This window comes from Heterodontus francisci, chromosome 10, assembly GCF_036365525.1.
Source record: "Heterodontus francisci isolate sHetFra1 chromosome 10, sHetFra1.hap1, whole genome shotgun sequence".
In the NCBI taxonomy this organism is placed as follows: Eukaryota; Metazoa; Chordata; class Chondrichthyes; order Heterodontiformes; family Heterodontidae; genus Heterodontus; species Heterodontus francisci.
Genome location: NC_090380.1, coordinates 12,939,517 through 12,951,569, shown reverse-complemented (window position 1 = coordinate 12,951,569; position 12,053 = coordinate 12,939,517). Strand labels below are relative to the sequence as shown.

General features: G+C 42.2%; 2 protein-coding genes across 3 annotated transcripts in view; one reads left to right on the top strand and one right to left on the bottom strand.

Annotated features, from left to right (window-relative positions):
* The window catches only part of phex (phosphate regulating endopeptidase homolog, X-linked), a 183,949-nt gene extending 175,130 nt beyond the window's left edge, over positions 1-8,819 (top strand). For both annotated transcript variants that reach the window (XM_068040120.1, XM_068040119.1), the window contains 2 exons: positions 4,184-4,260; positions 4,913-8,819. In XM_068040120.1, the coding sequence (XP_067896221.1) occupies positions 4,184-4,260; positions 4,913-5,015 (180 nt within the window). In that variant the 3' untranslated portion in view covers positions 5,016-8,819. The remainder of the gene's footprint in view (positions 1-4,183; positions 4,261-4,912) is intronic.
* Positions 8,820-8,825: 6 nt separating this feature from the next.
* Positions 8,826-12,053, bottom strand: part of LOC137374296 (cullin-4A-like) — a 91,045-nt gene continuing 87,817 nt past the window's right edge. The window contains exon 20 of the mRNA XM_068040118.1: positions 8,826-10,222. Coding sequence (XP_067896219.1) covers positions 10,127-10,222 — 96 coding nt within the window. The 3' untranslated portion in view covers positions 8,826-10,126. The remainder of the gene's footprint in view (positions 10,223-12,053) is intronic.

Genomic DNA, 12,053 nt, shown 5'->3' with positions numbered 1-12,053 from the left:
AGTTTACATTGCTGCCTAGCTTCATACTCTCCGTCTCTCCATCTAAGTCATTGATATAGATAGATAGCTGGGGTTCCAGCACGGATCCTTGCAGCACTCCACTAGTTACAGCTGACGAACGTGAAAATGGCCTGTTTATCCCTACTCTCTGCTTCATGCTGGTTAAACAACCCTCCATCCATGCTAATATATTACCACCAACTCCATGTGTTCTTATATTGCATAATCAGCCTTTTGGGTGGCACCTGATCGAATACTTTTTGGAAAGTTCCCCTTCATCTACCCTACGAGTTACATTCTCAAAAAAACTCCATTAAATTTGTCAAACATCATTTCCCTTTCGTGAAACCATGTTGACTTTGCTGGCACAGACACGATGGGCCAAATGGCCTCTTTCTGTGCCTTAAACGTTCTATGATTCTATGATCACACTATGATTTTCTAAGTGCATTGCTAAGACTTCCTTAATAATAGATTCCAGCATTTTCCCAATGATTGATGTCATGCTAACTGACCTGTAGTTCCCTGTTTTCTTTCTCCCTCCTTTCTTGAACAGCGGTGTTACATTTGCTAATTTCCAATCTGCTTAGATTATTCTAGAATTAAGGAATTTTGTAAAATCACACTATCTCTGCAGATACCTCTTTTAGAACCCTTGGATGTAGACCATCAGGTCCTCAGGATTTGTCAGCTTTTTGTCCCTTAATTTTCTCCAATACTTTTTCTCCGCTGATACTAATTACTTTAATTTCCTCACTCTATTTCTGGTATGTAATTTCTGGCTTCAACTGTAGAGACAGACAAAATATTTGTTCAACATCTTTGCCATTTCCTTGTTCCCATGATAATTTTTCCTGTCTCTGCCCCTGACCAATGTATATTTTATCTTCTCACTTCCTATTTATATACTTGCAAAAGCTTACAATCTGGTTTTTTTTATTCCTGGCTGGTTTACTCTCATATTTTTCCCCCCTCTTTTTATCAATTTTCTGGTCACCTTTACTGGTTTCTGAAACACTCCCAATCCACTATTCTTTGCAACATTGTCAGCCTCTTCTTTTAATCTAATATTACTTAACTTCCTGAGTAATCGACAGCTGGATCTTTCTTGCTGTTTTTGTTTTTTAGTGGAATGTATTTTTGTTGAACATTTTGAATTGTTTCTTTAACTGTTGCCGACTGTGCATTTACCACCAGACCTTTTAGTCTATTTACCCAATCAACCATAGCCACATAGAATGGGGCAGCACAGTGGTTAGCACTGCAGCCTCACAGCTCCAGGGACCCGGGTTCGATTCTGGGTACTGTCTGTGTGGAGTTTGCAAGTTCTCCCTGTGTCTGCGTGGGTTTTCTCCGGGTGCTCCGGTTTCCTCCCACAAGCCAAAAGACTTGCAGGTTGATAGGTAAATTGGCCATTATAAATTGTCACTAGTATAGGTAGGTGGTAGGGAAATATAGGGAAAGGTGGGGATGTTTGGTAGGACTATGGGATTAGTGTAGGATTAGTATAAATGGGTGGTTGATGTTCGGCAGAGACTTGGTGGGCTGAAGGGCCTGTTTCAGTGCTGTATCTCTAATCTAATCTAATCACCTCTCCCCTCATACCAATGTAATTGGCTTTGTTCAAAATTCTTGAATGGGACTGGAATATGTTTCTTTCAAACTTAATATGGAATTCAATTGTATTATGATCACTTTTTTCCCAGAGGATCTTTTATTATGAGATTACTAATTAAACCTGCTTCATTGCACAATACTAGATCTAAAATAGCTTTATCCCTAGTTGGTTCCACAATGTATAGTTCCAGGAAACTGTCACAAAAGCATTCTACAAACTCATCTTCCATACCACCTTTGCCAATTATTGGTTCAGTCTATATGAAGATTAAAGTCCCCATTGCCTTTATTACAAGTTCCAATTATTTCTTTCTTAATGTTCTGTCCAACAGTATAACTACTGTTGGGGGCCCATAAACTACTCCTTGTAGCATTTTCTGACTCTTACTATTCCTAATCTCCACCCATACTGAATCTACTTCCTGATCTTCTGAACTGAGATCCTTTCTCACTACTGTCCTTATGTCACCCTTTACTATGAGGGCTACCTCTCCTCCTTTTCCATTGTCTGTCTTTTTCAAAATGTTGTGTCCCCTGGAATATTTATTTCCCAACCTTAGTCACCTTGTAACCATGTTTCTGTAATGACGATTAGATCTAAACTGTTTACCATTTTTGTGCCACTAGTTCATTTATCTTATTGTGAATGCTTTGCGCATTCACATAAAGAGCCTTTAATTTTACTTTTTTACTACCATTTTTTGCATGCACCTAATTCACTGATGCACTATTACCATTAACTCTCTGTCCCTTCCTGTCCACTCTGCTTGTCTTTACCCAAATTGCTACACTGCTCTATACTTTGGTCTTTACATTTCTAACTCTCCCGTTGCCTGACTCCTCTCCTCTTCTTTTAGTCTAAAGCCCTATCCGCAGACCTATTATACAGTTCACCAGGGCACGGATCCTAGCATGGTTTAAAAACTGCCCATCCCAACGGAAAAGCTCCCTCTTTTCTGAGTACTGGTGCCAGTGTCCCATAAATCAAAACCCTTTCTTCCCACACCACTCTTTGATCCATGCATTTAATTCTCTAATCTGCTTGACCCTATGTTGATTGGCACATGGCTAACAATCCAGAGATTATCACCTTTGCAATGCATGTGTTTTAATTTGGACCCTAACTCCTCAAACTCTCTCAGCAGAACATCATTCCTAGTTCTACCTATGTCATTGGTTCCTATGTGGACCACAACAACTGGATCATCCCCCTCCCACACTCCAAGTTTGTCTCCAGCTGCACAATGTTTTTAACCCTGGCACTGGGCAGGCAACACAACCTTCGGAGCTCCCAGTCTCGGCTGCAGAGAACAGTATCTATTCCCCTGACTGTACTGTCTCCTATCAACTACTACAGTCAAGGGCCAAGGCTCCTTCACCGCTACATCCTTGATCCTCAGACCTGCCTAACTGGCAGTCTCAGCCTCCTGCCCCTGACAATTGACCTACTCTAAAGTTCTATTTAACCTAAGGGATGTGACTGCCTTCTGGAACAAAGTGTTCAAGTAACTCTCCCCCTCCCTGATGCCCCGCAATGTCTGCAGCTTAGACTCCAGCTCAGCAACTCTGGAATGAAGTTGCTCAAGTTGTAGCCACCTACCACAGATATGGTTGTCAGGGATTGCAGTGCTCACCACAAACTCCCACATGTTGCAGTTACAGCGCACCACCCGCCCTGCCATGTCTGTCTAACTTTATTTATTTGATTAGTTAACTAGTTACTAATATGGTAAAGAAATAGCAAGTTACAGTCTTCTACCTTGGAGACAAACAAAGAACACTCACCAGCTACTGGAGGTAACATAAAAAGAATAAAAAGCAGCACTTTCTTCCCCTCTACAGCAAATTCCTGACTATAGCACTCCATTAAACAAAGCACTCTGTTACCCAATCACACTGTCCTCCACAGAGGAGGGCACAGTGTCAGGACAAGGGATCGATCATTTAGGACTGAGATGAGGAGAAATTTCTTCCCTCAGAGGGTTGTGAATCTTTGGAATTCTCTACCCCAGTGGGTTGTGGATGCTCCATCGTCGAGTATTTTTAAGGCTGAGATAGAGAGACTTTTGGTCTCTTGGGGAATGAAGGGACATGAGGAGTGGACAGGTAAGTGGAGTTGAAGCAGAAGATCAGTCATGATTGTATTGAAAGGCAGAGCAGGCTCAAAGGGTCAAATGGTTATTCCTGCTCCTAATTCTTATGTTTAGTCAGAGTGACAGACCAGCACCAAGCAGAGTGATGGACTATACAGGGCGATTACTCTTTATACAGGGAGATATCACAGCGTGCATTGCATCCAGCATAATTCTCTGTCCTTCAGCGGTGATGTACAGGGCATGCTGTCCTCCAGACTCCAATTCCTGAAATGTACACCCATCATGCAATAGTGTACTGGGAGCACAAATACTAGGGATTGTTGCATTGCTCCTAACTCCTGCCCTACTGTCAGTTTCAGCTCCTGGCACTTCAGGGTCCCAGTAAACCTTAGCATATCTCTGCTATACTTCTACCTCATGGGCAAATGTTTGAGTAATACTCACAATGTGCTGATCTTCCATCCTTCTAGGTTAGATGCAACATCTATAGACCAGCGGCAGCTAGGAATAAAATTTTGAATGGAGCTCACAGTCCTCCTGAGTTCAGGTAGGGTTCAGCCCATGGTAACTCCCATTTATGAAACATTTGTTAAGAAAATAATTGCAGCTCCTGTAGTGTATAGATCTCAGTCTGATGCTTCAATATTTTGCTAAGTTAAAAGACATTATATAAACGCAAGCTGCTGTGGCTTCACAAGGTGATTGATGTCAATGCTGGAGAATGGCCCACTTGGCATTTCTTGCACATCGCACCATTATCAAACACTCTCGGGCACAGCACAACCAAGTGCTGGGAAAAGCTCCCTCTACTCTATTTAAAGAAGATCACCCCCCTACTGCACCACTCTGGTATTTCCCCCCCCAATTTCTCACACAAACTATCCTTTGGACGATCTGGGTAGGTGAGATTGCAGATTTGTGCAGATTTAGGGGGGTTTTGATGCTGCTGCTCCTGTCTATTAGGATTGAGACTCAGCATGCTCATTTCATGTGGAACCCTTTGAGTCAGCAGATAGGCAATTGTCCTCTGTTTGGGTTTAATTTGAATTTGAGGCCCTCCCTATGAGATAGTGGTGTTGCATGCAGTTCTCTTACTACAGTTTTCTGTGTTGCAGTACTTCAAAAAAAAAAATTCCATTTAATTTGAATCTAGGTTAACATTGGTGTCTGCAAGGTGACTTCACTTCTTTTACTTTCAGGGTTATGGGGTCCATGAGTAACTTTGAAGAATTCAGCAAAGCATTTAGTTGTCCCAGGACATCATTAATGAATCGAGGAGCGAAATCCTGTCGAGTGTGGTAGAGACTCCCAAGGGTACTGCTTATATCACACTAACTTTGATTGTCAGAACATGTGCATATCACTTGATAAAATCAACACATAATGAAATAAGAAAGTAGGCACCAAATCTGTGTTTCAGTGAAATTCATCATTCTAGTTTATTTGTATTTACATTGGCGAACCATCTGTTCAGCTTTTCCAGCCCCTATTTGAGTTGGTTGTCGCAGGGTCTTGGAAAACAACTGATATCCACAGATTGAACTGATTCAGGTCATTAGCAAGTAATGTTCGCGCCACACAAGTGCCACGCAATGACCATCTCCAACAACACCTCCCCTTGACATTTAATAGCATTACCATCATTGAATCCTCCACCATCAACATTGAGTGGTCACCTGTGACCAGAAATTTAACTGGACCAGTCCCACACTGTGGCTACAAGAGCAGGTCAGAGGTTGGGAATTCTGTGGCAAGCAACTCGCCTCCTGTCTCCCCAAAGCCTGTCCACCATCTACAAGGCACAAGTCAGGAGTGTGATGGAATACTCCCCACTTGCCAGGATAAGTGCATCTCCAACAACACTCAAGAAGCTCAACACCATACAAGACAAACAAACCCACTTTATTGGCACCCCATCCACCACTTTACACATTCACTCTCTCCACCATCAGCACAGTGGCTGCAGTGTGTACAATCGACAAAATGCACCACAGCAACTCACCAAGGCTTCTTCGACAGCACCTTCCAAACCAGCAACCTCTGTGACCCTAGGACAAAGGTAGCAAGTGCATGGGAACACCACCACCTGCAAATTTCCCTTCAAGTCACATACCATCCTGACTTGAAAATATATATCTGTTCCTTCATTGCTGCTGTGCCAAATCCTGGAATACCCACCCTAACAGCACTGTGGGTGTACCTACATGAACTGCAGCAGTTCAAGGAGGCAGCTTACCACCACCTTCTCGGGATGGGCAATAATTTCTGGTCTTGCCAGTGATACCCACATCCCATGAACCAAAAAACTTGTCACCAGCGGTGGATTATGGCACAGATTCAACCAGCTATGTTGAGCAGTTGTCCAGGTCCCACGTTTTTCACGAACAGGGAAGTAGAACTGTTCTGATGAAGGGTCAGTGACCTGAAACATTAACACTGCTTCTCTCTTCACAGATGCTGCCAGACCTGCTGAGTATTTCCAACACTTCTTTTTATTTCATATTTCCAGCATCTGCAGTATTTTGCTTTTATTGAAGGAGAAATATTACAAATGCTGGCAACTGCAGTAGTTCTTCAAGCTGGGCATTTCTGGAAGCGAAGTGGCAGGAAATCTAACAGTAACCATGGTTGTTAACAGTCTTCTTATTGTGGGCTGTCATAATAGTACAGAAATCAGACTCCAGTGACATGGATTTGTGGAAACAAATAAGATTTACTTTTTCAAAATTTGAAAGTATAGTTATCAGGACAGTTTTTCCTCAAACTTTTTTTTTGTCCACATCAAGATGAGGGACATTTGGACATGGAACATTTCTCACTCCAGTCATAGCTTAATGCAGAGTAAAAGCTCCTTTTTGTCTAACCTCAACAATGCACTTCCCCCAACAGTCATCCTGCGGGCTGACTGACAACCAGTATTGGATGAAGAGCAGGTTTGTGCTGTTGGCCCATGTTTTCTAGGAACTCGGTTGAGACTACAGAGACTCATTTCACAAAGGCCCCTTCTAGCCAGCAGATATTTGCGTTCCAGAGGTGAAAGGCCAGTGCCTCACCCACTGCAACAACCAGTTCCCTGAAATACAACCAGCCTTGAGCCAAGACCTGATTATGTGTTGTATGAGTTGGCCTTGAAATAGCCATCTGATTATTGGCCAATGCAGGAGGTCATGTTCTGGCCCCATAATGTGCCTAATCATGTTACACATTCAAACTTACTTGGCATTGGGCTGAGACATTTGACACATTTCTGAAACTATCTGCTGCCTTTCATAAACTGCCTGTTACATATTCTGATTGAATGAGAAACAGCCACTAAAACAGACAATGGAATTGAACAGTGAAGTATTTTGACCCTCACATTGTGGGCATACTCTTGGGTGCTTGTTGAACAGTTTGCTTGACATATATAGGTAGTAGGATCAATTTGCATAAGACTCCATGAGCTGTTGAGCCTTGACTGACTAGCACTGACTGGGGAAATAATACCGATAGATTTGACAATATGTAACATTTTTGGACTGCTCAAAGTGGAAGACTGACTAGTGCAGAAAATATCCAAACTCTCCCAACTATTTCTGCCTGATAGGGTTAGTCACTGACCCCAAACAGCCAGCGGGAAGCCCCATACCTAGGGAGAGCAGGTCAGGGATAAGGTGAGAACTGATCCCCCTGAGGGCGTGAGTTCCTGCTGGGAGGGTGAGGTATATAAATGAATTTATCTACTGGTGAACACACTGAATTACAAGCACAAGAAATCTTTAAACATATAAAAAGCAAGCAGTTTCTATGACTGGGTTAATTAATGTCTGTCAAAGTTCCATTTAGGAGTAGAAGTGATGTTTTATTCTTCACTTACAATTTGTACTGGATTATGTAACATCTTCATAGACCAAATAAACCATTTGAAGAATTTCAAAAAGTCTTCTGAATTTTCTTTTCCAAATGATTAAACTAGATAAAGTTGAAAATATTTTGATCTCTGAAAACTTCTAAATCTGCAAAAAGACTGAGTTGGATAACCCATTCTGTAGCTAGGACAAGGCTGATCCTTGGTGAACACACACACATCATAAGCAACTACTGAGAAAAGAACACTGGTGCTTTCCTCTCTGTAAATGATACCTTCCATGTATAAATTCAGGTCTCAATGAGCACAACCTTCAGCACAGAGTATCTTTCAGTCAAAACAAATCAAATCCATTCTTTCAGAAAGCTCAGAACATTGGTGAGATTAACAGGAATGAGAATGCTCCATGTGATAGCTCATTGGTGGTGTTGGTCAACAGAAATGACCGACTAGCCACAAGTGAGGCGTCTCTGACAGCGTTGTAGCCACATGCACTCATTTAGTAGAAAATGCTATACACACAGTACAGGTAAATATACTTTATGGGTGCATTTTGCCAAACTTTGGAATTCTGCCATTATTTTGAGACACACATCTTAGTACAGTTGTTCGTTTTTTTGTCCAGCAGCTGCAAGTAATCCTTTGACAATCAGTAATTGCTGAGACTGTTGACCCACTCCCTGCTCTCTGTCCAGACTTCCCCTGCCCTAGCTTGGCACCTGTTCTTTGTCCAGATCTGGCCCTCTCTCCGTCTGATGGATGTTGCCTTCCTTATTGCTTGGGTGCCAGCTATCTATTCATCCCAAGGTCTCTATTACTGCTCTAGCTATCTCTGACCACTCCCTAGTCACCCTTATCATGTACATCCTTCTATGCGCCACATGCTCACCATCCTCTTGTGGGGTGCAGCTAGTTCTGGAGCACAAGTCTTCAACTCCCTCAATAAGTCACTAATTGACACAGACTCCCATTCCCATATCCCTGGCCCTCCAGCTGTCTCCCACCCCTGCCACACCTCCACTCCCTTATCAGCCGGTCACTACCTCAAGTACAACTGGCCCAGCCACTGATGATCAGCTACAAGCATAAAAACAGCAAAAGAATTGCAATCACTGCAAGATAAATTCATGTGATGATAAAAGATATAAAAATTACAAATGACGGTTGCTTTAACTTGTCACTATCAATAGTTAATGTTACAAGTTGTGAAAAATGTATTTGCTATATGTTGTATAAATGTTATGCCAATAAAAACGTTCACCCCATGGCAGAAAATTATTTTATATTCAATTATTGCAAGACAAAAACCCGAATAATTTTTGGACTTTTTGAACTGAGAGGTAACATATTTACAATATGTAACAAGTTATCATAAAACTCACAAACTTTCAGCTGACCATCTCTACCATCAAACTAGTTAGCAATCTGAATGATTTACAGTGTGAAGGAATACAAAGGAGTACATATATATGGTACAAAGCATTATTGTTCTTGTATGTACATCCCCACAATGACAAAGTTTCAAGATCTTCTGTGGAATAGCCTTGTGAGTCCATCAATGAAAGAGCAATGAACTCTGAAAAAGCAATCGTAATGTCTAGTTACCTGCAGACTTGGTGGGTGAAGGAGGCTTTAGTTGATCTACCTAAAGCAAATATCAAGAGCAGGACTGACTTTAGAGTACTGGGGGTTTTATTACTGTAAAAGCCAACTAACACTATTTTATAGCAAGGTTTTTTTTTAGTAGAATACATGTTTGCAATTCTGGTCTTTGGCACTTCAAGTAAGTTGTCTCTATTTTGAAGTAACATTTTTCGATTAACATAAAACAAGACACACGCATAAAATTCCACCTAAGTGTTACCGTGCAATGTGTGTTGGGTGAACAGAAGTATAATGGCTCCCACTACTGTTCAATTAATTACTTCATGAGTTGTCATGGTTGTTCAATTTAATGACTGGCAATTTGACTTATTAAAAAGAATAATTTTTTTCACCGATGTCGTATGGTTACAAAAGTCAGCGTATAGTGAGGAGCAATTTGTACTCGGGCATCTAAATCTTTCTATAAATAGATGGGATGCTCTTAAAAGATCCCAGGATGTGGCCATTAGTTATATAGTGAGGGAGTGCTAAGTACAAACAGATTTTATAAATCAGAACTAAAAGCAAAGTACAGGAGTTGACAGTGTGAGCCTCACATGAAACCAGATGAATGTAGACAGGAAACACAATCAGTCCTCAGCCACTTGCAAGAGAAGTAGACAGACTGTTGTTTCAAGTGCATTTATAACTGCACCCTTTCACATCCTTTTGTGAAGTGCTCCTCAGGCTTATGCTAAAAGCTGTTTGAAAGGAACACCCAAGGCCATCTCTCCTGAAAGGGACGCCAACCAGTAATTCTTCTGAAAGGAATGCCTCCTTTGCTTCGCAGACCTGTCTAGGGCTGGCTTGTGTGTGCAACAATCAAACAGAATGTGAAAAGGGTGCAGACAGAATCAGTGCTCTTGACATCTTACAGGTATTGTGGAGTTGAGATGCAGCATCGACAGTCCTGGTCTGTCCTTTATGCCACATAGTGGTATTGGTTGGCATTGTCTTTGTCTCTCTCCATATAGTCCCGGTCAATAAGAGACTCAATTCTTTTCTTCAGGTCTCCAGGCTGAATATTAGATAAATAAAGCAGCGACAAGAGTGAAAAACAAAAACAAGCACAAGATTAGACTTCATTTTTAATGATACACCTGCAGTTTAAAAAGAGTCCATTTACTGACAAGATTTCTGAAAAAGCATGGTATCAACAGTGCTGAGATAATCGGAGTAAATCCAAAAGTACAGTCAGCATCACATTCAAAACAAGAGGGCCTCAAACTAACAGCAGCTTTTCGAGGAGTACTGAATCTTTTGTTTTTGATTTTGAAGTTTGTTTTTGTGCTGTGCAAGGAAAGAGATCTACGATCCCAGCACCTAATATCTGCAGCAAGTGGTGCACCTCGGTCTATTCTGTCAAAGCAACACATCTTAAAAACAGCCTCAGTAAAAGCATGCCTTACTGCAACAGTATAACACTTCCATTTCCCACACACATCAGCGTTCAGCATCTCTACACAGCAGAGTGCGCTCTCACTTACTTTGAACTGTGGGGAGCCACTACGGACCTGCTCCAGCTTGGAACTAGATTTTGACCATCCAGCTCGTCCATATAATCATAGAGAATGCATTTCCCTTGCTACCCTGCTTTGGACTCAACCTACCAAGTCGTATCGAAAACTACGAAACTGAGTAAAGTTGAGTGTCCTCTGGCTCTAAAGTTTGTGCCAATTTGGAATATATTAATCGGGGTTCAATTCACACATTCCCTTCCAAATCTCAAATAATTTCTCCCAGACTCCAGCTCCCCAGAGTGACCAATCTCAGCTCAGATGTCTCAAACTATGAACCAGTGAACCAGTTTGGATTGCCCTTTTCTACATTAATGGCATACCAGTGTCTTGTACAGGGTTATCCTTGTCTCCTGGAATCTCAGCTCTATCCCTTCAGGTAAACATCCCAACATCCAGGTAACTCTCCTTATGTAACCAAAGCAATTTCTAGGTCCACTTGGAATCAAGAATGAGAAGGGTGAGGGGTGGGATTTACTGATCTGGACTTGAAGCAACTTGACACAATAGCTCAAGCTGACAATTCACATGAGACCTCTACCAATTAAACTACCTTTAACAAAAGCAAGTACTTGAAGTAATTAACAAACAAAAACAATAAACGGTGACCAAACAGTCCTCTGGTGTGGGAAAAGACAAACCATGCATGCAAGTAGCCCTGTGTTGTAACTTCACTGGGCTGACACCCTGTTTTGAGGTATGCCTGGGTGCTGCGCCTGGCATGCCCTCCTGCACTCTCATTGAACCAGGGTTGGTCCCCCGGCTTAATGGTAATGGTAGAGTGAGGGATATGTCGGGCCTTGAGGTTACAGATTGTGGTTGAAGACAATTCTACTGCTGCTGATGGCCCATAGCGCCTCATGGATGCCCAGTTTTGGGTTGCGAGATCTTTTTGGAGTCTATCCCACTTAGCATGGTGGTATTGCCACACAACATGATGGTGGGGGGCCCTCAGTGAGAAGACAGGACTGCGTCTCCATAAGGACTGTGCGGTGGTCACTCCTACCAGTACTGTCATGGACAGATGTGTTTGCAACAAGTAGACTGGTGAGGGCAAGGTCAAGTTGATTTTTCCCTCTTCCCTCTCACCACCCGCTGCAGGCTCAGTCTAGCAGCTATGTCCTTCAGGACTCAGCCAGCTCGGTCAGTAGTGGTGCTACTGAGCCAGTCTTGTTGATGGACATTGAAGTCCTCTACCCAGAGTACATTCTGTGCCCTCGCCACCCTCAGTGCCTCTTCCAAGTGATGTTCAACATGGAAGAGTATTGATCCATCAACTGAAGGAGGCAGTAGGTGGGAATCAACAAGAAGTTTCCTTGCCCATGTTTGACC